General features: G+C 45.0%; 1 protein-coding gene across 3 annotated transcripts in view; it reads right to left on the bottom strand.

The window, feature by feature from the left end:
• Positions 1-21649, bottom strand: part of SLC24A3 (solute carrier family 24 member 3) — a 187332-nt gene that overhangs the window by 50955 nt on the left and 114728 nt on the right. For all 3 annotated transcript variants that reach the window (XM_030021792.1, XM_030021794.1, XM_030021795.2), the window contains 3 exons: positions 11428-11502; positions 5590-5674; positions 3538-3641 (listed from right to left, as the gene is read on the bottom strand). In XM_030021792.1, the coding sequence (XP_029877652.1) occupies positions 3538-3641; positions 5590-5674; positions 11428-11502 (264 nt within the window). The remainder of the gene's footprint in view (positions 1-3537; positions 3642-5589; positions 5675-11427; positions 11503-21649) is intronic.

Below are 21649 nucleotides of genomic sequence, written 5' to 3'. Positions count from 1 at the left end.
TCCAGTTCCAGCAGTGGGATGTCTATTCTGATTTATTCTGAGAAGTGTGCACTTACCAACTATTAAAGGCTTAGAAAAATAATCAATTAGAGTTGGTGTTCAAGTCAATGCATACCAGCTTCTTGGGGCTGTGGGTTTGCTTCTTTTTTTAAACAAGGTGCACGTAGCCAAACCCAGTATTTTCTTAAGCCAAAGAATAATACATCCAACATAGCACATACATACTACAACCTAATTTAAAAATAAAACATATCCTGGAGAGAGCTGGCCAGTATTTTTTAATTCGACCTTTTACCAGTCAAAAAAAACCAAACAAAAAAAGGCTTTCTTATGATACCAAACAGTTCTGCAAAAATAAAGAGGGCTTATGGAAATGCTGCAGAAATCCCCTGCAGGTTTTAGTTCTGGGTTTCCCAACCCGCAGGCAATACAGCACTCCCAAGCACTCTGCCACCTGGCAGCTGCCCCACAGTCTCCAGCACAGAGACATTTCCTCCCCCAGCTCTGAGCTGAGCACCCCAGGAGAGGACGAAGCAGCCCTGCCACAGAGTTATGGCTTGCTGAGCACTGCTGCCCATGCTGCTCTCCGTCCACCTCCTTGACGGCCGGTATCTCCAAGCAACACGGCATCCGAACAGCAGCTTGTGCTGACCAGCTAGCAGGATCCCAACTTGCTACCTACCACAACTGCAGCTGCAAATCGCCCTCATCAACACATAAAAGCTCCCACTGGAACACTGCTGCTACTGCTGGCAGGTGCTGCAGGAAAGCAATGGTGAGGTTACGTCTGCCCCCTCCACAATTCCCCTTGTGGAAATCAGCAGTGTGATCATCTTGAAATTGTCCCTCCCCTACCAGAGGCATCCCACATGTAAGACAGAGGGGGAACAGAGCATCAATCCTTCTTGTCCACCCTGGCAATTTACAGCAGCCACTTCCCAACACCAGAGCATTTAATGATGTGTTTTGATGAACATGAAGGCCACATGAGCATCACCAGGTTGAAACTGCCACAGGTGTGGGCTTAATTCTCTGCTTCTCTCCTGCCACCTGACAAACCCAAAAGCCTTCCAGCCTCCACCTGAGATGCCTGAACATCGCTTTCCAGGGCCAGAGTCCCAGAAAACAGGTCTGTGTCCTGAGCAGCCTCGGGGGAGGCTCACAAGACAACAAAGTTTGGCTTGTAAATCCCTGCCCATTGACTCACTGGTCTCATCTGAAAATCAGAGGACTCCAGCTGCTGACTCCGCAGGTGTGAGCTCAGAAGAGGAAAATCCTGGTCTAACTGAGCTGGAGCACAGCAAGCAGCTTAGACCAACGGCCTGCCTCCAGGCTCACCCAGCCCATTACAAGGCAACTCAAAACTGAGATCCAGGTCCCCAGCAAAATTGAAACCCAACCGCCAACCAAATTTAGCACCTATGTTAGTGCATCTATAGAGACACTATTGCTAATAAAACCAAATTCCTATTAATACTAGCACAAAACAAGAAGATGAATCACACCAGTAAAAGTGAATGACTTTTTTGTGAAGGGCTGGGAGTGGGAAAAAATGAAAAGCACAAACCAAAGCAGAGTTTTATCTAGAATGTTGGAATTATTTAAATTGAGGTTTCTTATTTGCTCGTTTAAATCATGATTCCACGCAGTGATGTCAATCATTCCAATTCTCACCCAGCCTCTGTGGGTTAAACTGCAGCAAACAGAGGTTAAGTGACTTGATGAAACCACACGCAAATCACTAGCAGAGTCAGGGAAAACAAAGTTGGGACAAATCAGTAAAAATCTCAATTCTTGGCTTGAAAGAGACTCGCAGACCATGCTTAGGATGACTTACAGCAGACAACCCCCCCTTTGAACTTCTGAAAGCTACCACACCCGGAAGGCCGAAGGCATTTACGAGAGCATTTCAGCTGCGTTATAGCCTTCAGAAACAAACATCTCCTACTTGTAAATGGTCTCTTGAGAAGACTGACATTCTCCGTCAACCCCCAAACTCTAGCAAGCCTTCTCCACTGAAAGCTGTGATTTGTACCTAATTTTTTTAGCAGGTTTGATGCATGCAATCAATACCATGGAGAGTAAAAATCAGAAGAATTAGCTCCTTTGCCACTGTGCTAAACAGTTAATTGTCTTAATTTGCTTGAAAAAAGCAACCTGAGCAAAAAGTGCTACTGATTGCAGGAGAACACCTCTGGGGAACACAGCTGCATGCTGTCATTACAAATCGGCCTGAATCAGTTGGGCTTTCATAGTAAGAGTTACAGTAGAACCACTAACATGTTGAGCATGTGTAGCTTCCAGCTGCATGTTCCCATGCAAATCAAGGGAGCTTACGTGGCTAAAATTACCACTGTGGGCTTTTCCTGAAGCTTCCCCATAGTGAAAATGTTCATCTTCATCCTGAAAAGTTCACTCCTAACACAAAGAAAATTGGATTACAGACTTTCCCAGGAAAGCCCAATCTCTCTGCATGCTTTCTCATACTGACCAAGTTATACAGGCCCCTTCTCTTACGTTCTTCTTCTGGGGCTAGTTATCCTATTGTCCTATTGATGTTATCCTGCTTCTCCTCTTCACAAATAAGTCTGCACAGTAACATTTCAAAGAACATTTTATGAGACTGTAAAAATACTGGGCATGTTGGCAAGTGTTAAGGTGAATGCAGATTCAGATATTTAATTATACAGTCGATCATGTCTGCAATTCAGACAGCAGCTCAGATCTCACAACTTAATTACTTTAATTTCAGATGAATAGCTTGTGTTGTCATAAGCAGTTTGACATGCTGGAAAACAGTCAGAAATCATACTAGGAACGGACAGCCTTATTGCTGGTGAGGAAAAAACTTGGGGCATCCTTGGAAGCATTCAAAACCTGGCTGGACAAGGCCCTGATCCAACTTCGAAATCAGCCCTGCTTTGAGTTTGGGGGGTCAGGGTGGCGAGGGCTTTGGATCAGAGACCTCCAGAGGTCCCTTCCCACATAAACCATTCTGTGATTCTGGATATAAATAATGAGATAAACTACAAGCAAAGACTGTATCTTTCTCATACAACTTCGTAAGTCATGCCAGTCACCAACAACGTTGTGCCAGCTCAGCACATGTATCTGAAACCACCTTGCACAAAGGCAGCATCTTTTGTGATGCTCCAGAAGTGTCACTGTTCTTTCAGAGGCATCTTGCCTGGCTCACCGATGTGCATTTTTACCAGCCAGAGGCACAGACATCCTGGCTCCTCTGGTCTGAAGAACCAGATACAAACGTCACAACGCATTCTTCAATAGATACCAAGAGGAGGTGTTAAATAACTAACTTGTATTCTCTTGACCACACACGTATCTTGGACAGCTTGAGTTGACATTTGCTGTTCTGCTTTTCATTTCAAAAATGCAAGAGGAATAGCATAGGGCCCTATTAAAAAGAACAAAGCCAGAGAAATCTGTAGCAAGGTTGTGAACCTGGCAGCTGATTTCACAGTACAGCCAAGGCACAGGATGAAGCAAGAACTGTTAGGAATCATTAAATGCTCTTACCTGTCCTGCAAAAAGCCCACACACGCCAATAATACAGAGAATGTTAAATACAGCCGAGCCTACGATGGTTCCAACGCCTACGTCTCCTTTTGTGATAAAAACACCTGAAAAACAAGTTCAAGGCAAGCTGTGTAAATTGGAAAGAGCAGAATTTTTCCACAAACAATTGCAGACCTCACGCCCCATTAATGAATCTAAAGACATGTACCCGTTCTGCCACTTTTCTCATATTTAATAGGGCAACTTGCAGAGAAAGGTACTAGGGTGAATAAAGATGGCAGAACTTGCTTTCTGAGGGGACCTCGATAGATTGTCTAATGAAAACCAAATACCTTAGACATGTCTAAGTCACTAACCTCCTGGTCTTGCGATCCAACATTATGGCAATACACATCATAAAAGACAGTAAGCTCCGTGGGAGCAGCTGGTCGGACACAAATCTGCAGGAAACTATCTCCCGTAACACATCCCCTCACTGGTACTCTGCTCTTCCGCATATCTCCATCCCTACCAGCTTCAACAGGCAAGTAGAAGCTTGAGCTGGAGCTGAGTCAGAGCTGCCTGGCCACTAGCTACTTGCAAGCTGAATGATGCCTCTCAGGATGAGTTATGGGGCTACGTTACAAGCTCCTTTCAGAGCTCTTCTGTCAAATTTGGTTAAAATTGGTCAATGAGGTTAATGGTGAGGGAGACGAACTGACAGACACATGCATCATGGTACTGCACAAAATTCTTTCCTTAGGAAGTGAGCCTAAAAATAACACTCCATCTCCTGCTAGCTGTCAGTCTGTTTAAATTCACCCCTTGCTTTTCAGGCTCCAACAGTACTTATCCAGCGAGTGTGGTTCAGGTATTTTTTTTCCACTTTATCCTTTTCTCAGAAACATGTTGCACAGCAGCAGTCACCTGCCAAGTGACACTCTGTATCTGGTGGATTATATCACAGCAAGATAATGATCTGACCATTAGGGCTTCTCGAAGCTGCCTGAAGGAATCTGGTTCTATTTTCACCCTGCTACTGCACTATCCTTAACTGGAATACAACCCCAGCTTGGTCCAATTTAAGTTCCTACATTTTAAGGTTTTGCTTGCGTAATCAGACCTCTCTGCAGAGTATGCAGCTTTGCGTGAATTAATTTGTGCTCTGCATCTGATAGCTGTGACTGAAATAGAAGTATCTTCTAGAGAAAGTATCTAAGCTGAGAATAATTCTCCTCAGTGATGGAGAGCCCACCTTAACCTCCCAAGCACTGCTCTGATGATCACCTACCAATATAGATGTGGATGAGTAAAACTGTAAGAACACTTTCCTCTTGCGTCAGGTAGCATACGTACAGCATCATTTTATAACAGCTGACTACAGTCCCCTCTTAGCTCAAGGCTGTTGAAGGACTACATAAGTTTCCTGGGTTTCACGCACTTAAGGACTGCTGATCCCTTGATCACGCTTCCCACAAGCAGACAGTTGCTTTGGTAGCGTGATGCTCTGACCAACTTGTTGCTGTGAGAAAGGATTTCAAACACTCTTCTCCTCCCCACTCTGGCTTTCCCAGAGGGAAGTGGTGTTAGAAGACTAACCAGAGTGGAGGTGATGACAGAGAACCTGCAGCTGAGGACACAAAGAGTTCATCTGGGTACCAAACCAGGAGGCTGGAGGTGCATCATTTCACGCTACGTCCTGGAGACGGCGTGGCAGATAGCGTAGGAGGGCGGACAGGAGAGGAGAAGGCTGCACATGCAGAGCTCAGCGCTGTGCAGTTTGGCTGTGCTACAGCAAGGTAGATTAATAGACGGTTAAGGTGAACTGCCTACTGGCCCTGGTTTGACGGGGTCAGATCAAACCACTTCCAAGGCAGCCCTGCTGTGGGATAAAGGCACTTTTTCAGAGCCATTTCATCTAGCGAGGATTCCCCACGATTAGTTCTGTGTGCGCCCATGAGGGAAGGGCCAGGTATTATAACGAATGTTACAGGCGCTTAGCAATCCCATTTCAACTCCGAAAAACAGCCAGGGAAATGTGGAGGTTTCAAGAAGCAGCAGCAGGTTAGTTACCTATGACAGATGTAAACAACTCAGGAGCAGAGCTTCCCGCTGCCATGAAAGTTGCCCCAGCCACATCTTCGCTAAGATGCAAGCGCTGCAGAAAAACACATCAAAGTCATTGATTACAACACTGAGAGGCTAAAGGAATTCAACTAGAAACATTAAACTGTCCACCAAGAGTGGGAAACTGCAGATATGTATAAAGTTTTATGTTAATAAAGTTTAACTATAGGGGAAAAAGACATCACAGGCATTGGCTACTTAAGTTAGCATCTCCTTGTAGAAAGGGCAGGTTGTGGCTGTGATACCCTTTACAGAGTAGAGAAAGACCAGTACTCTGGACAACAGCGAGGCAGTTTCACCAGTCACGACTCTCTGTCTCCTCCATGACCCTGACAATACACAGCTACTTTGTACGTCTACTTTGGCCTGTAAAGGGTAGGGCTGGAGCTCAGGCTTGATTCACCCCCAGCCAGCTTCTCTGGTATTGTTTCAGCCTTGGACATGTAACCTCTCCTCAGCCCCTTTCACTTGGCTCACCATCAAAGATACTTACCTCCTATAGCCTTCCCCTAGCAGTGCCCAGGGACTCTCTAAAATGGCAGTTTCTGTAAGGGAAAGGACCTACTACTCTATGAAAACTTCATCGGCACATGCTGTTTCCAAAGATTTACTTGGTTAATTACTTCCTTTACGTTTTCGGCATTCCCACTGCTCCATCTGCACAAGTCACTGTTCAGCAAATGCGACAAGGCTGTTAAAGACCACATGCCTTGCTGGCACCTTCCACGGTTTAATTAGTAGCTAAAAAAAGCCAACCCCTGCCATACGGCCATAAACTGCTGAGCTGTTACTACACAAAGCTGGCTTGCTCGCACGCGCGTGAGTCAGCGGCTGCCATTGTACGAGCAAGGGGAAGACAGCTGAGGATGGTGGGGACATTTCCCTAGCAGAACCAGCTGTCTGAAGCAGCACACCCAGCCTGGCAGGACAGAGGAAGCCTTCCTCCCCCTCTTCCCTCTGTAGCAGTGCACGGTTTGTCTGCAACTTTATCGTTACCAAAGTACATTTGCACAGAGACAAGACTGCAGAAATCATCCCACCAACCTTATCTGGATTGAAGATGCCACAAAGGATATTCTAGGCCTGTAAGAGAAAGTAATTCTATCCACTGACTGTGCACATACAACAAAAAATTTTGTACATATGTTACGGGGACAAGGAAAAAGGAAAAGATGTGCCCTCACTGGGAATGCTTCTTAAGTGGGAGACCACAGCATTGCTGCACTGCTGTAAAAGCTTGTAGAACCTGAGTAAACACAGCTTTATGAAAAACAATTTTAAGTAGGATTAAAACCATTATAGAAGAAGTTCATAGGACCGGAAGTAGATCCCCAAAGGCCAGTTCCTTCTGCAGGATGCTCTATGGAAATATAGAGACAATCATTCTACAACAGTCTGCAACTTGATGGTGTCTTTTGAAAGAAAAGACCATCAGCCCAGTAAACCAGCTGTGCTGACTTTCTGTGGGGATGGTTTAATTTAAAGCTATAGTAGGTTCCCTCGAGGACAGTTCCTAGATAATTTACTGCAATGCATATCATGATTAAGTTAATACAATAGAGCAGAAAATACAGCACACTATGTAGGAGGCAAAAATGTATTCTCCCGTATTTGCTGACAAATGTTTGCAATTGATATATGACGTTAGTTGCGTCATGTAAACACTCTCTAACGCCAATAACAGAGAGTAGCTGGGCTAATGGAAGTACCAGCTGGTTTAGAAAACAAATGAAAATCAGGGTTTTATTGTAAGTACAGCTGAACTAAGACAGAATGTGAATGTCTACCATAGCAAGTGTCATGGAACAAATTCTCATCTCAACACACACATTTGGGAGCACAAGTACCTTGTTGGTTTAACTCAACAACTGCTTTCCAAACTAGATGAAGCTAAGCCAGAAAAAGGGCATTTATTTTAGAATTGGTGCATCTAAACTGTGAGCAACTGTAAAATAACTGTTGGTTGATCTCCAAGACCAAAAAAGCCTTCAGGCAGGAGGTCTGAATTCTTTTGTGCTGGAAACAACAGTAGGTGGTAGTCAGATTACTGATGGTAGATCTTAGGTCAGCAACAAGTCATTACCATTTACGGTTGTTTGCATGCTAAGCACGTTACATGTACTGCCATACCCAGTACGACCTCTTCGACGTGAGCTCCTGCAAGGCACTCTCTTCCCCCTTCCTCTCTCTTGATTATTTTTTGTGAGCTAGCGAACAAGTGAACACACTTGAAAACGTCATAGGTCTTATCAGGTGATGGAAGAGGACTCAGGTGGTCTCCTCCCTCACAAAGCAGCCCTGGCTCTCCCAGTCAGCCTACTCATTTCACAGGCTCTTTATGGGGGGAGAGTACTGATTGGCGTGAGCAATGGTGGTAGAATCTGCTGTCATTGGGCAACAATAAAACCTTCCCTTTCCTAGAGGAACAGGCAAGAGTGGATAATACCAAAGGCTGCAGAGGCCTTTGTGAAGTGACCCGAGCCTTTTCCCATGCATTCTTGAGTGCTAACATCAAGGACAAACTACGGAAAGCTGGATGCTTTAAAGACAAGCCATTCTGGACTGATAAAATCAAAAGTAGTTGGATCAGGAAACAGGAATGCACATTTCTTTTGCTATCATGTAATTACAGAACTGTCTAATTATGCATAAAATACATAAATAAAAGGACTTGAATGCCCCCAAAGGTCACTTATTGGGTGAGAAAAACCTTTCTTGGGAGAGAATCAAGTAGGAGCAACAGAAATAGTAAAATTCTGATCCATTTATATGACTCATTTTGATAATCTCTAATAACACAGTATCTTTCTTCTGGCCAGTAACTTCTTAATACAAGTATGCTAGATCTAGTGTTCTATCGCTAAGTTTTCCCTTTCACACACAACTGAATAAAACTTGTTATTATCACCTTATTTTATTGGTGGTGTTGGGTAACACAATGGTTCAGAACCGTTAACGCACATGAGGAGTTCTTACGTACCATTGAGAAGACAACAAATAACCAAAAAGTGAAGATCTGGTCAAGTGAAAGTAGCCTTCTAGTAGCCTTCTATGTTAAAGTCACATGGGGAAGGTGTTTGGTTTTTAGACATCAGATGTCTGTACAAACCCAAACACATCTGAGAATTTGTCAGAAGAACAAATGGCACCATAATTCTGACACTTGTACCTCTATAAACAGCCTTCTGGGGCAGGTGGAGTGATGCACAGATCCTGCACCTATGGAAAGCTAATGACAGTAAAAGGAGAGGGTCTTCTCCAGTGTGTGAGCTTCTCATTTACAATAACTAAGTTTACCACCAGTCGAGTCAGAAATCATTAACACCATGCATGGTGTTTCCTAGCATGATTTGTAAATACAGTCAAGGAACAATATTTCTACTGACCACTGCAGGAAACAGACGTGTGGAGAACCGATGGAGCTGGTCCGAGGTCACTCAGAGAGTCCATGGCAGAGCTGTAACAGGAGCTAGCACTCCGCAGACCCAGATCAGACAACTGTGCCATAAGCAAGGCCACTAATCAAAATACACTCATAGATGGGATTTAACGAGTGCTCAGTCAAGAGAAGTAATAATCTCCCTCAATCTCCTGGGCTCCACCTGTGTCCCTCTGGGTGGCAGGCCTGCCCTTAGGCATATCAACAGCACCCCAAAATAGAAGCCTGTCCTAGACACTACTTACTCAGCTCAGGTTTCATCCATCTACAGTGACCTAAGCTGGTCTTCTAGACCCACGTTTCCCAGCAGGGTTCCCTTACTTGGGAGAGAGGAGGTTAAATAACTCAGCATGTCTACACCTCCAGCGTCTCCCATCCCCGCTTCCACATCAACTTCTCCATTCCCTCCCCCTGAATCTCACAGTGGCTTTGCCTAGATTCAGCCCTAGAGAGCGCAGCAATTTTGCAGGACATAAGTTCCTGCCTTGTGTTGTCGCCCTTCAGTTATCTGAATACTTATGCACCGGAATGGTGGGATTTCCTGGGGACTTGTTTTTTTTATGATGCAAAAATAATTTGTATGGCAGGGTGCTGAACTACAAATATCAGATTAGCTTAGAGACAACTTCCATCAGAGCTATCAGCACAAATTCTCCTGCCGTCTCCCACACCTCCTCCCAGGGCCAGGCACAGCCCACGCCCTAATGAGCAACACTTATTGCCAGGCAGATTGGCAGGCATCTCCTCCAGCTGACAGAGATGTCTAACTGGCAAGACCAAACCATATTTTCTACACGCAGATTTCATTGCCCAAGACTGACATTGGAGAGGGCTCTCAGTCTCTTCAGGCGCATGGTCTGTGTTCACCCTGTAGCTGTCCGAGTTGATTTAGGCTAAAATGTACTCCTTGTCTTCCAAAATTTCAGCATGCCAAGCTGAAAGCAAAAGAGGGACAGAGTCCCTTGCAATTGCTGGAAGTGTTCAGGAGCTTATTTACAGCTGACTTAGCTGTCCCTGCTGCTTTACAACTAATACCAACACAATACAAGGTATGAAACTCATGACTTTGAAGGCAAGGTACAAGATCCATGATTTCTACTGGGGTGAATCACCAGAGGTTTTCATTTATATCAGCTAAGGATAAGGCCTAGTGTTTTTGAAGAGACATCTGCAAAGACACACAAACACGAGGCAACAGCAACTATCACAGCGTGAACAGTTGGAGCACCTGGAGAGCCGTCAGCCTGTGAACTCTTGCACTGGGCACTGTACAAGCAAAGCCAAAAGGCCCCAGGAAGCAAGCGTGCTGCACATCTGCAGCGTCCTGATCCTAAACCAAGACTTCATTTCTCACTGCAGTCCAAGCAGCCAAACCCAGCTCTGGCATGGGTCTACTCAGGGCAGTCCTGCTCTGGCTAGGCAGCACTCCGTGTCAGTGGCTGCACTGGGAGCCAGCAAGCCCCAGCATGAACGCAGCAGCAGCGTGCAGGTCCTCACCAGCTGGACAGCGGGAGCAGGAGGAAAGCACAGCCCTCTGGTCCCACGACCACACGCAAGGGCAGGACCCAGCTCTCAGTCAGCTGGCCGAGAGCCTGGCATCTCTCCCTCCCCTGGGTGTTCTTTGTTTTGTTTTGTTTTAAAATACCAACACATCTGAACTCTCTTGGGTGTTCTTTCTTTCCCAGCCTGACACTTGGGAGGTTTCTAAGTTTTAAGTTAATGATATATGAAACTCAGAAACACCCCGTGGATCAATATTCCCATGCAAAAGTCAAGAAATAAAAGGCCTACACAGGCAATGAACAACGTTCCAACCCTCTCTCAGTCTCCAACAGCTGGATCCTACCTCAAGGGCAGGGTTTCTTCAGCCAGGAAGGCAGGAGCACGTCAGCAGTGAGCAGCAGAGCACAGGACAAGCTAACAAGCTCTCCCGGGCTTATTACCTGGAAACCCACGACGCAGCTAGCACTGCCGGGGAGCCTGCAGTGTGGGGCTGAGTTTGGGAATCACTGCTCTAGAGAACGTGTTTTTCACTATGTTATAAATTGCCTCCATTTTTAAGAAGTGGTATGATGCATATATAGGAATTGTTATTTGAGAGGCGACTGCTAGCTTTAACAGGGAGCGTCAGCCAAGTTTACCCACCAGCAGACTCCCAGCCCATCTCCTGCGAGTGAGAACATGAAGCTGAGCCAACGCACACATGCAGTGTTGAGCAACTAAGCAAGAAACATGGGGAACATTCTAAGACAATAGTAAATACACTGTCATCATGTTCTGAGGCTCTCAAGGAGAACTGCTGCTAAAGCAGCACACAAGTTTAAGTAACATCTTCTAATACTTACTTCACAAATCTTTTCCAATGAAGGGACAAAGAAGTCATCGCAGACAATTGCCAAAGCATAGAACATATATACGGCCTGCAAAGGAAAAGAGAAAATGTTGAGTCTGGAGATTCAAGCAGAAACAAAGTGCAGTGTCCCAACTCATCTTAGGTTTGTTTTGGTACACGCTTTTTGAAAAAATAAAATGCTCTTGCAAGAAGAATTCATGGGGCTCTCTGGGATTTAAGAGAAAGATCATGAAGTATTTATCCAAAAGTTCTCACAAGCTATCAAAGCTGCCAACATTTTATCATCATCATAAAGAATACTTTTTTTTTTTTTTTTTTGAATTCTCTGGATATTGCTAAGCCACACTTAAATATTTTTGCCTTCCCTTTTCCCCCCCTGTTGCACAGCGCAAGGCTTTTTTATGATTGCATTCTGTGAAAATCTAAACCCTAGAGGAGTAATTTTTGAAATGCTAGTGTTTTCAAAAGGGGAAAGGAGCTTGTTTTCTGTGACTGAAGTGCCCTTGCATGTCATCTGGAATCCCAGTGCTAATTCTTGCTAAACTCCACATAGGAACAACTTCCAAATGACTGAAACCGAAGGGGAAACACAAGTCTTGAAATGACACCTAGTGAATCAACTCTTCAATTTCATGCAAGAAGCATTTAATCTGTATTTCTGTATTATGAAACAGAAAGCTATTTCTGTATTATTAAACAGAAAATGCTAAGGCCTGATCTCTGCCCCGAGAGGCAAATGGCACAGCATTTAATAACGGGTTAATAATGGGAGCGAGAGCAGCTAAGCTCTCATCCTCCCCAAGGAGGATAGCCTGGTCCATATTGCCCAGAGGGAAGGACCTCTGTCCCCTTCCTCGACTCACGTCCTGGCACTAGATAGGAAAATGCTTGTTGGCATAGGGGAAAACCAGGTGAAAAGCATGCCAGCTACCTAACAGAGCACACCATCACAGCCGAGCTTATGCCCATGTTCCAGCCCGCTCTAGTTTACTGGCGTAGCCGTATCCGAGGCCACCCAGGCTACTTTTTCACCACCTTACACAGACTCCGACATACGGTAAAGGAACAGAGCCAGAAATACGCAGAGCCAGAGGAAAAAGGGCATCATCCAAACAGGGTAGTCCTGCCCGCGTTGCCCAGAGGACATGCTGAGGAGAGGAGAGCTGCCCCTGGAGTGCCATAGCAAAGTTTTAAAGCCAAGTGTCCTACGCAACGGGGGAAGTGGGAGAGAAGAGAGGACGACTGCACCCTCTGAAGACCTGCAAGACAGGCCAGCGCTCATCCCTCGCAGCACTCCTCGGTGTCAGGTACGCAGCGTATCTATTACAGCTGGCATCCCCACAGGAACTAGAAAACAATCTGCACGTGCTACCAAAAACCTGCCACAGAGAGTCTACATTACCACCTTGGATCTCGTTCCCAGCAGACTACAGTATCGGCAAAGGTTTATTTATTGCTATGTAATTGCGAAAGCATGCATGCACAACAGATCCTTAAATCTGGGGCATGTAAACAGAGAGGCGAAGCTCAGGGTATAAACCTGGAACAAATTGCGTTGCAGCAGCTGTGCACAAACCACCTATGTCCGAAAAGAGGGGACGTGAAATGCTGCACATGGTGAGGCAGGAGAGATGAACACCTGAGCTTTTCCTCCCCAGTTCCCCCTCTGGGAGTTCGCTGGCCACCTCTGGCAGAGGTAGGACCCTGTGAGGGGCTGCACCCTGTGCGCAGGCCAGCAGGCTCACCGCTCCCATGCATCAAAGGACATTATGTCCCCCCACATCACCATGCAGCACAAGGTCACCACAGACAGAGATGCACATGCTGCTCCAGAGCTGCCCTACCATGAGTTTACACGCCTTGTCTGACTTGATCACGTAAATCCCCCTCACACTGGAAACGTACATCTCCATAACACTTTGCTAGGTTTTCAGTCCATGTAGTTGTTTGGGTTTTTTAATTTTCTTTTAAAGATAGAGCTTCTCACCTGTAGAGCTACCTGTAATGTGCCTGAAAGCAAACAGCCCAAGAAATAATTTTGGCATCTGCTCCAATAAAGCAGGCAGGCATGCATCAAGCCCTTTCTTTTTCACAGTATCACTCACAGGCATTACAACATTATTTGTCTTTCCACTCCCAAAGTGAGACAAAACTACTCTAAAGTTCAAAGACAGCTCCATCTTCTTTGTAACACCTGCCATGTACCACTATAGAATTATTTTTACAAGTAGTGCAGCTCCAGTGAGTAACTAGAGCTGAGAGAAGTGGCCAGTATTTCTAGAAAAACAGTGTCTTAATCCTATCGAAGCAGAGTTATTACCTCATCACCAACAGATTCTCCTGCTTTGCTTATCTTTGAAGTTTACTGTTGAAGGTCCATGTCCTGGTTTCAGCTGGGATAGACTTAATTTTCTTTCTAGTAGCTGGTATAGTGGTATGTTTTGGGGTCAGTATGAGAAGAACGTTGATAACACACTGATGGTTTCAGTTGTTGCTAAATAGTGTTTATACTAAGTTAAGGATTTTTCAGCTGCTCATGCCCAGCCAGCAAGAAGGCTGGAGGGGCACAAGTTGGGAAGGGGACACAGCCAGGACAGCTGACCCAAACTGGCCAAAGGGGTATTCCATACCATGTGACATCATGCCCAGTATATAAACTGGGGGGAGTTGGCCTGGGGCAGGGGATCGCTGCTCAGGAACTAACTGGGCATTGGACGGCAAGTGGTGAGCAACTGCACTGTGCATCACTTGTTTTGTATATTTCAATCCTTTTATTAGCATTGACATTTTATTATTGTTATTATTATCACTATTATTTAGTTTCTTCCTTTCTGTCCTATTAAATTTTCTTATCTCAACCCAGGAGTTTCACCTTCTTCCTTCCGATTCTCTCCCCCATCCCACTGGGTGGGGGTGAAGTGAGTGAGCAGCTGTGTGGTGCTTAGTTGCTGGCTGGGGTTAAACTATGACAGTCAGGTGATGGGAGGAGACCAGAGTGTTTTTTTCTGGAGGGAAAGCAACAATAAAAATGGTCCCTGGGTTTTTGCTCTTGTTTTAATCTTCCAGGAACAGGTTTAAATCCCCCAACCCCCTGAAAAACCCGGATTCTAACTTGCCAGAATTTAATTACAACTTTGCTGCAAAAGGCCAGTAATTTCTGTGAAAATCTCAGCCATGAAAACTTTTCAAGCTCAAAAATAATTCAAGTATATTTTTTGCAGACTTAGAGATGGGAATTTCATCATAATGGATGATTTTGACACCACCTTGAAGATTCAGTGCTAGACTGTCACTTAGGACAGTTTCTGTGCTCCTATGTCACTACTCGTAAACACGAATAAATGTAACTTACACTTTATGAAACTCATACACTGCAAAGTGGCCCACAGGACCACGAACGTAAGCAAAATTCCAGGTCTACAACTCCGCTGGGTGCAGCAGAGACCTTGATCTTCTTGTAGAGGGAGCACTAGCTGCTGACATGATACCAACAGATAACTGTATGAACAGAGATAAAGGAAGCAAATGGCTCACAGACATCATGCATCATAGGAAGAAGCATAAGAAACAGCCCCAGAGAGTTACGTGGCCAAATCCCATTGAAATACAATGGATAGCAGGTACCCAACTTCAGCCTGCATTTTTTGATCTGCTAATCATATTAATCTGCAGTGGGTCATGCCATCATTTTCCCTTCCCAAATACACAGTAATGCCTTTCAAGAACACTAATCTGTACATCATCATCCTATAAATTGAGGACATCCTCTGTATTTGACATAATCTACAGTCACAGAGTGCAGGGCATCATATGGTTGCTTGGGCTTCCTGCAATCTGCTGCTGTTGTGGTAGCCAAGTTCTCCCGAAGGGGGGCAAGGCAATAAAGATGGAGAGAAGACAACAAACCAAAAAAGCACATGCTCAAAAGCCAAACCAGGTCACTTTGGCATCTGCCTCCACACGTGGCGCACATGCACAGTCTTTGCCTCCTGTATGCTCTCACCGTTTTTTCAGATCATACGAAGTTACTGTATCATACACGGTGCTCACCAGAAATATGATCAGTTTGGACGGACATCAGGTGCAAGACATACATCAGTGTAAGTTTAGGAAAATCCTTTTGAGAGTTGTTTTTAAATGAGCATTCAAATGATGGAGGGGTGGGGGGGTGGAGAGGTGGGGGTTTGCACTGTATCCAGTGCAAACAATAGCAAGGCATATACACATCGCGGTACCCACAGGCAGGTACGTGTCATTGCATTCTGATTTTTAGAGGGCACAACCACAACCAAAAAGGTGACAAGGGAATTTTATTCTGTCCACCCATGCTTATGCCTTTGTAGGATCGCGTACAAGAGAAAAGGCAAAAAGGGGACTGAAATGAGTAAGGACTAGAAAAGCAAATGTGAAGAAACTGCCATCACCCAATTCTTTAATCCTCTTGGAGGTAGTGGGGAATGCCATGCTGCTGTGTCTGCTGAAAGCGGAGCCAAAGCCTGCTGGAGTCAGTAAGATTATTGTGGGTGACTTCAGCAAATTTTAACACCAGGCTGATAGAACAGATCAGGCTGAACCCTCACTGACTTATACGCTTGAGCATTTATTTTTAATGACCTCATTGTTGTCACAAATCTGGTTTTGGCTGGGAGTCTTCCCTAATTTTATTTAACTGGCTTGAGTGCAATACAGTGCAAAGTGTCAAAATCTAAGGAGTGTCTGGCTAGAAAACAGCTTGGTTCACAAAGTAAAACACTGGCAACTACCCTTGGTAAGTGAACATATGCAGCCAATAACTGTTACTTCCTTGAAAGTTGTTTGGGTTTTTTTGGTGGTGCTTTTTTTGTTTGGTTGGTTTTTAAACAAACAAAACAAAATAAGGTTTAGAGTTTGGGCCAGCAGGAACACAACCAAAAAATTTACTTCTATGTCATGTCAAGTCAGACTCATAAAGACAGAGGCCAGACATCAGTCCAGGCTATTTTATGAGGAAAGAAGGAAGACAGCCAGCATTGGGGCAAGCAAGTCTGTTCTGTATGTCGAATGTGGAGAATGCAAACAGCATGGCTTTAACATTTTGCAGCTGATTAGGTGGTGTGAGTTTCCATCTAGGTTAACCTGAGAATCCAAGAGTCCCACTGCTTCTTCCTTCAATGCACACAAGTCTGTCCTTGCAGGTACCACAGGAGCAGCAGGTTTAGCACAGGTAAGGAAAGCAGCAGGGCAGCACTTGCTGAAGCCTGTTCCACCTGAAAACAGCCATCGGGGACAAAGGCAGCAGCTGGGGGAACGCAGGTGTGCTATGGGCAGAGCTGGAGTGTGACATATCTAATGGCAACAGGGGACAACGTGATGGACAGAACACAAAAAAGTAAGTCTCAGCCCCAGCATCATTTAGCTGTCTTCAGCTCAAAGCGAAGATATGGAAGTCTTTAAACAGGCAACATACTTAAAGGACACTCTTCCTCCCCAGGAGGACATTAAAAAATTACAAAAATATAATGGCTCTGCATAAAAGGATTACAAATACCAGATTAAGTATTACATTAGGATTGATTTTAAAATGACTATTCTAACAAAAAAGCATCAGAGAAGTAATTGCAATCTCTGCATCAAAGGAGATTAAGTATCTTACTCAAAATACATGTTCTGTTGCACAGGACGTAAATGATAATTTTTCATGTTTGTCCAGCGGTCCTTTGAGTTTCCTGTGCCAGTCTTCATACTCAGATTAAAACTTGCTTTACTGAGCTAAAGCAAGAAGCTTTTCATAAGAAAGCTTAAGTGCTGTAGGAGCCAGCAATTCCCACAGCCCTGCCTTCTTCCCAAGAGAGATGGGAAAGGAAGAGGTGACCATCCCTGGCTGCTGTCCCCAGCAAGCGGACACAGCCAAGGGCCATCACTGAAACCACTGTAACCAAGCATAGGGCTTTCCTTAATTCTGACTGCATTACAAAATCACCTAAGACTCCATTATTGAAGAGAAGTTAAAAAAACCCCCAACCAAACAAGGAAGCCACAGAGTCCAACTTTACTCAAAGCAGCAGCCCATGGTATCACGATGTGCTCAGCAGCAAGCTGTCCATATTGTGCAGCATCGCTAAAGCAAGCACGTTCAGGGCACTGGAAAATCATCACCCTAATGAGACAGCTCTGTGCTGTAGAAATGAGATGTGGCTGGTTTTTGACTCAGTGCAGAAATAAAGACAGGATACATCCAGAGTGACCTACATTTTCTGAGCGGCTGGCACAAGGGAGGCAGGTGTCCCGTTGGTGCACCCCGTTCCCATGGCTACACTGAACGATGGCAAACGAGAAGCATGAGGGACCACTAAGCGCCGACACCGCTCCTTCACCCCTGCTCAGCTCAGCGTGTAGTGGAGCTCTGCCTGGGGAGAATCTCGACCTCGACTGTGCGCGCGCACACACACACACAGACACACACACACACAGACTCTTCACACCGGCAGCGCAATGCATCCTGGGACCACATTCCGGATTTGCCCGAAGAAAGCTGGGAAAAGGGGAACCAACGCTGTACTGTCAAAAAGACTGAGATAACACAGGGATGAGGGCAGAGCCTGCAGCTGGGCAGATGAAGGCTGAGCAGCGACGGGGCAGGGAGGAAAGATAGCGCCCATCCCATTGGGCTTTTCCAGGGAAACCCGCAGTGATACCCAAACCGTCCTTCCTCTGTGTCAGCAAAACCCTTACAAATTACTTGGCGAACCAATTTCCAACCCCCTGTCTCATGGAGCTAATGGGTGCCTATCGCCCAGTGTCCATGAGTGCGGTAGGGCTGGGGGTCTGCACAGGCATCAGTACACATCTGCTGGAACAAACTAAAAACCAGCAATATGCTACGAGAATGCCTAGACACCTGTACACTGTCAGGAACAACATTAAGATTGCAAAATGAAGCTCCCAAGCGGTGGGGAGGTCCTGGATTGCAGGCTGTACACTTGATCCTTCAGCAGTGAACAGCCCCAGACTCTCAAAATCCAGACCCTGGCTCCCTCCAAACTGAACATCCCAAAACAGCAACTTAGCGGGGTTGGTACTGTCCATAGCAGCATGCTCTCTTCTCAGAGAAGACATGAAAATAATTAATAGCAGTGAAGCAATCAGTTGATCAGCTCCGAAGAAGTATCTGGGGGAAATTAAAGCACTATGGCTCCAAACCTGTAAAATGGTTTCAGTGGCCCACTTTTCCTTCAAACTGAACTATTTTCAGCTCAGACCTAAAACTATTGCTAAACTGTTCCTGCTCAGTTTTTCCTAGATTTTTGAAGTGTTTAGGGATTTACTTTTATCTTTGTGAAGCATCAGATTACGTTAAGTAACTCTGCACAGCCCCACCATGGGATTTGCTGGGGTCTTTGTGTTTTCACTTTTATTAAACAATAAGGAGAAGATGCCTTGGGAATCCCCTGAGAGGCCATCTACTGCATTCCCCCAAGGCCCCAGTTTGTAGAATTTGCTCCCTGGTTCTCTGGCTTCTGTTAAACCAGCTTTACCTTGACATCTTTCAGAAATAAACATGAAAGTATGGGCAAAGGGGGAGAGGAGAAAGAATAAGTTTTTACTGAAATGAATAAAAGCAGTTTAAGGGGAGGTCGATAAACATGAGAAGCATGATGAAGACCTGCTAATCATCACTCCATTGTTCTCCCTACCCTTACAAAGCCCCTCTTACAGTCCAGTTTCCTCACACCCACAAAGAAATTTCCATGGAGACAATGCAACTCTGTGTCTATATCCTTTTTTCCCCCACAAAGTGCATTTTTGCGCATGCTCTGGTTTGATCACATGTTTGGTAACTGTATCACTGGAAGGTAAAAAACAGAATTAGAGGTTTATCACCCCAATACAATACCCTTTCAAACCAGACTAAAGAGGCAGGTTGCTAAATGCTGGCAGTTGTCTATTTTCTCCATCAGTTTTTCTTTGACAATAGGTTACAAACAGTTACTCTGTTATAGGAGAACGCAACACGTTTGTCATTGCTGCTTCTGCTTCCCGCTCCACCCAAGGGGCTGGACCAGGGCCCCAGACAGTGAAGCTTGGGGGACCCTTCCTTGGGATTCACGGAGCTGGCACCTCGGGGTAGAAAGACACTGGGAAACTTCTCAGCTGATGCCCGCTGTCTTGGACCCATACACCTTGTGACAGCCTCCGACAGCCGAGGAGTCACCCCCAAGTACCACAGTGCTAGAAAGGGTGAATCCAGCTGGGTCCTGCACCTTGGGGACACATGAGCTGGAGTCTGGTCAACAAATTTTCTTGGTCAATAAAATCGCTATGGAGAATGATGGAGCACCAATGGAATGAGGTATCTGTCTTGCTGCTTGCTAGAGGAGAAGAAACTGGATATGTTTCTGTCGGGACAGCAGATGCTTACATTTAGTTCTCATTAAAAATGGATTTTCCTTTGTATTCTGAAGTAGACAGTTCATCTTGAAATTTCAGTCCTCCAAACCACATTTTGATACATGTTAAAAGTATGTTCAGCTTATTCAGAACTGACAAAAAAGCCTGTGGAAAAAAAACTATCTTGAGAGCGATTACGAAGCCCAAATCTAATTTAAAGTAGACTGGAAAATAACCCAACTCATAGTTTATGTAGTCAACTGTATGAGAATACTGTGTGATTTCATTGTTACTAATAATGAAAAAATACAGTCCAGGTCTCACCTCTTAAATAGCCTGGAAAAACACATTCAAAGGTATGGATCACATAGAGATTAAGCACAATTTTAGCAACTCATATTTTAATGGTGTCATTATAAACTTATTTCTGTAACTCAAGAGATTTTTGAAAAATTATTTTTGTCTGAAAATTGAAGAAATGTGAGGTTACAAGGTAGCAACATGCTGCTATAATCATCATCCTTTGCCTAGAGTGGCTGTACAGGAGTCTGCTAGTTGTTTTTCAAGTAGAGAGGTGAATTTAACTGCAGATAGTTAATCCCTTCCTTAAACAACTCTCACAACACTTTTTTGTATTACCCATAGTACAGTTACAAGGGTGCCAACAGCCCACCAGCATTTTTCAAGACTACGTTACCATGTTTACACACTTCCTGTATGGATTAAGAGTAGTTAATTTAGCTCCTTGAATTAACAGATGATCAACAGTGACCTTTTCCTGTCAAAACACAGAAACTGTTGGAGGCGCAGAGCACTGACTGCCAGGAAAACAAATAATCAGCACTTGGGATGCAAACACACACCGGCCGAGATGTGCATCAAGGTAGGTGTGAAATCCCACAGACAGTGCTACGTGACACGCTGACTGTGGCTGTGAAATGGACCCTGAAGTCATGACATCAAGCATCCAAAGGTAGGAAAGAGCAGACCAAAGGCTGCCTTGGATGCATGGACAGGTCTCCAGGACGGCATTCCTTGGGACCACTTCTCAGTTCCACCAACGCCGTCCCCGGCGCCTCTTTCAAGCCCAGCCCAAGCCCCGCATTTGGACATTCAGAAGAGGGCACCACGCTAACCACCAACACCAGGGATGCACGAGAGCCACCATGTGCGGCACTGACCGCCGCAGTGCGGCGCATATGGGCTGCAGTGGTTTAAGACAATCCTGCTCCACTGCCGGGTAGAAGCAGCTCACTGTCCATGTGATTTGACCAGAGCCAGGCAGGTGAAATCCAGCCTGCAGCTTCACCCCATACCTACAGTGGAGGAACTGAAGATCTTCTGAAGGGTCTCTCCCTCCACCAACTGCACAGAGACTCTGGGTGACTAGCTGCTGCATGACACTACTTTGAGAGAAGGTTTATATGTATTTTTGGGAGTATTCTTGTGTGTGCTAAAAAATCCAGCTCGGGTCCAGTGCTCACTTTCCAAAACATCCCAAAGCTCAATGTACCCATGGAATCTTGGAAGCCTTGAGCTTGCCAGACAAAGTCAGTAGTGATGTTACTCAACAAATTTTTGCAGCCATTTAGCTGAAATAAAATCATAACACAGAGCACTCGCATTACAATATGCAATACAATCTAATTTATACTTAAAAAGAAATCATGAATCATTGCACATAGCTAACGGTGACTGGTCATTTAAGCTGACTAAAAATGAAGTGCTTTTAAACATTCATTAGAAGCAGGTATTTTCTTGGTTGCTTAAGAATGACTCTTCCACCCAAGAAATACCAACTTGGCAGTTCTTAAATGAAGACGACGTTAAAAAGGAAGAGAATTGTC

Source organism: Aquila chrysaetos, chromosome 8, assembly GCF_900496995.4.
Source record: "Aquila chrysaetos chrysaetos chromosome 8, bAquChr1.4, whole genome shotgun sequence".
Lineage (NCBI taxonomy): Eukaryota > Metazoa > Chordata > Aves > Accipitriformes > Accipitridae > Aquila > Aquila chrysaetos.
This window is presented reverse-complemented; position numbering and strand designations above follow the sequence as displayed.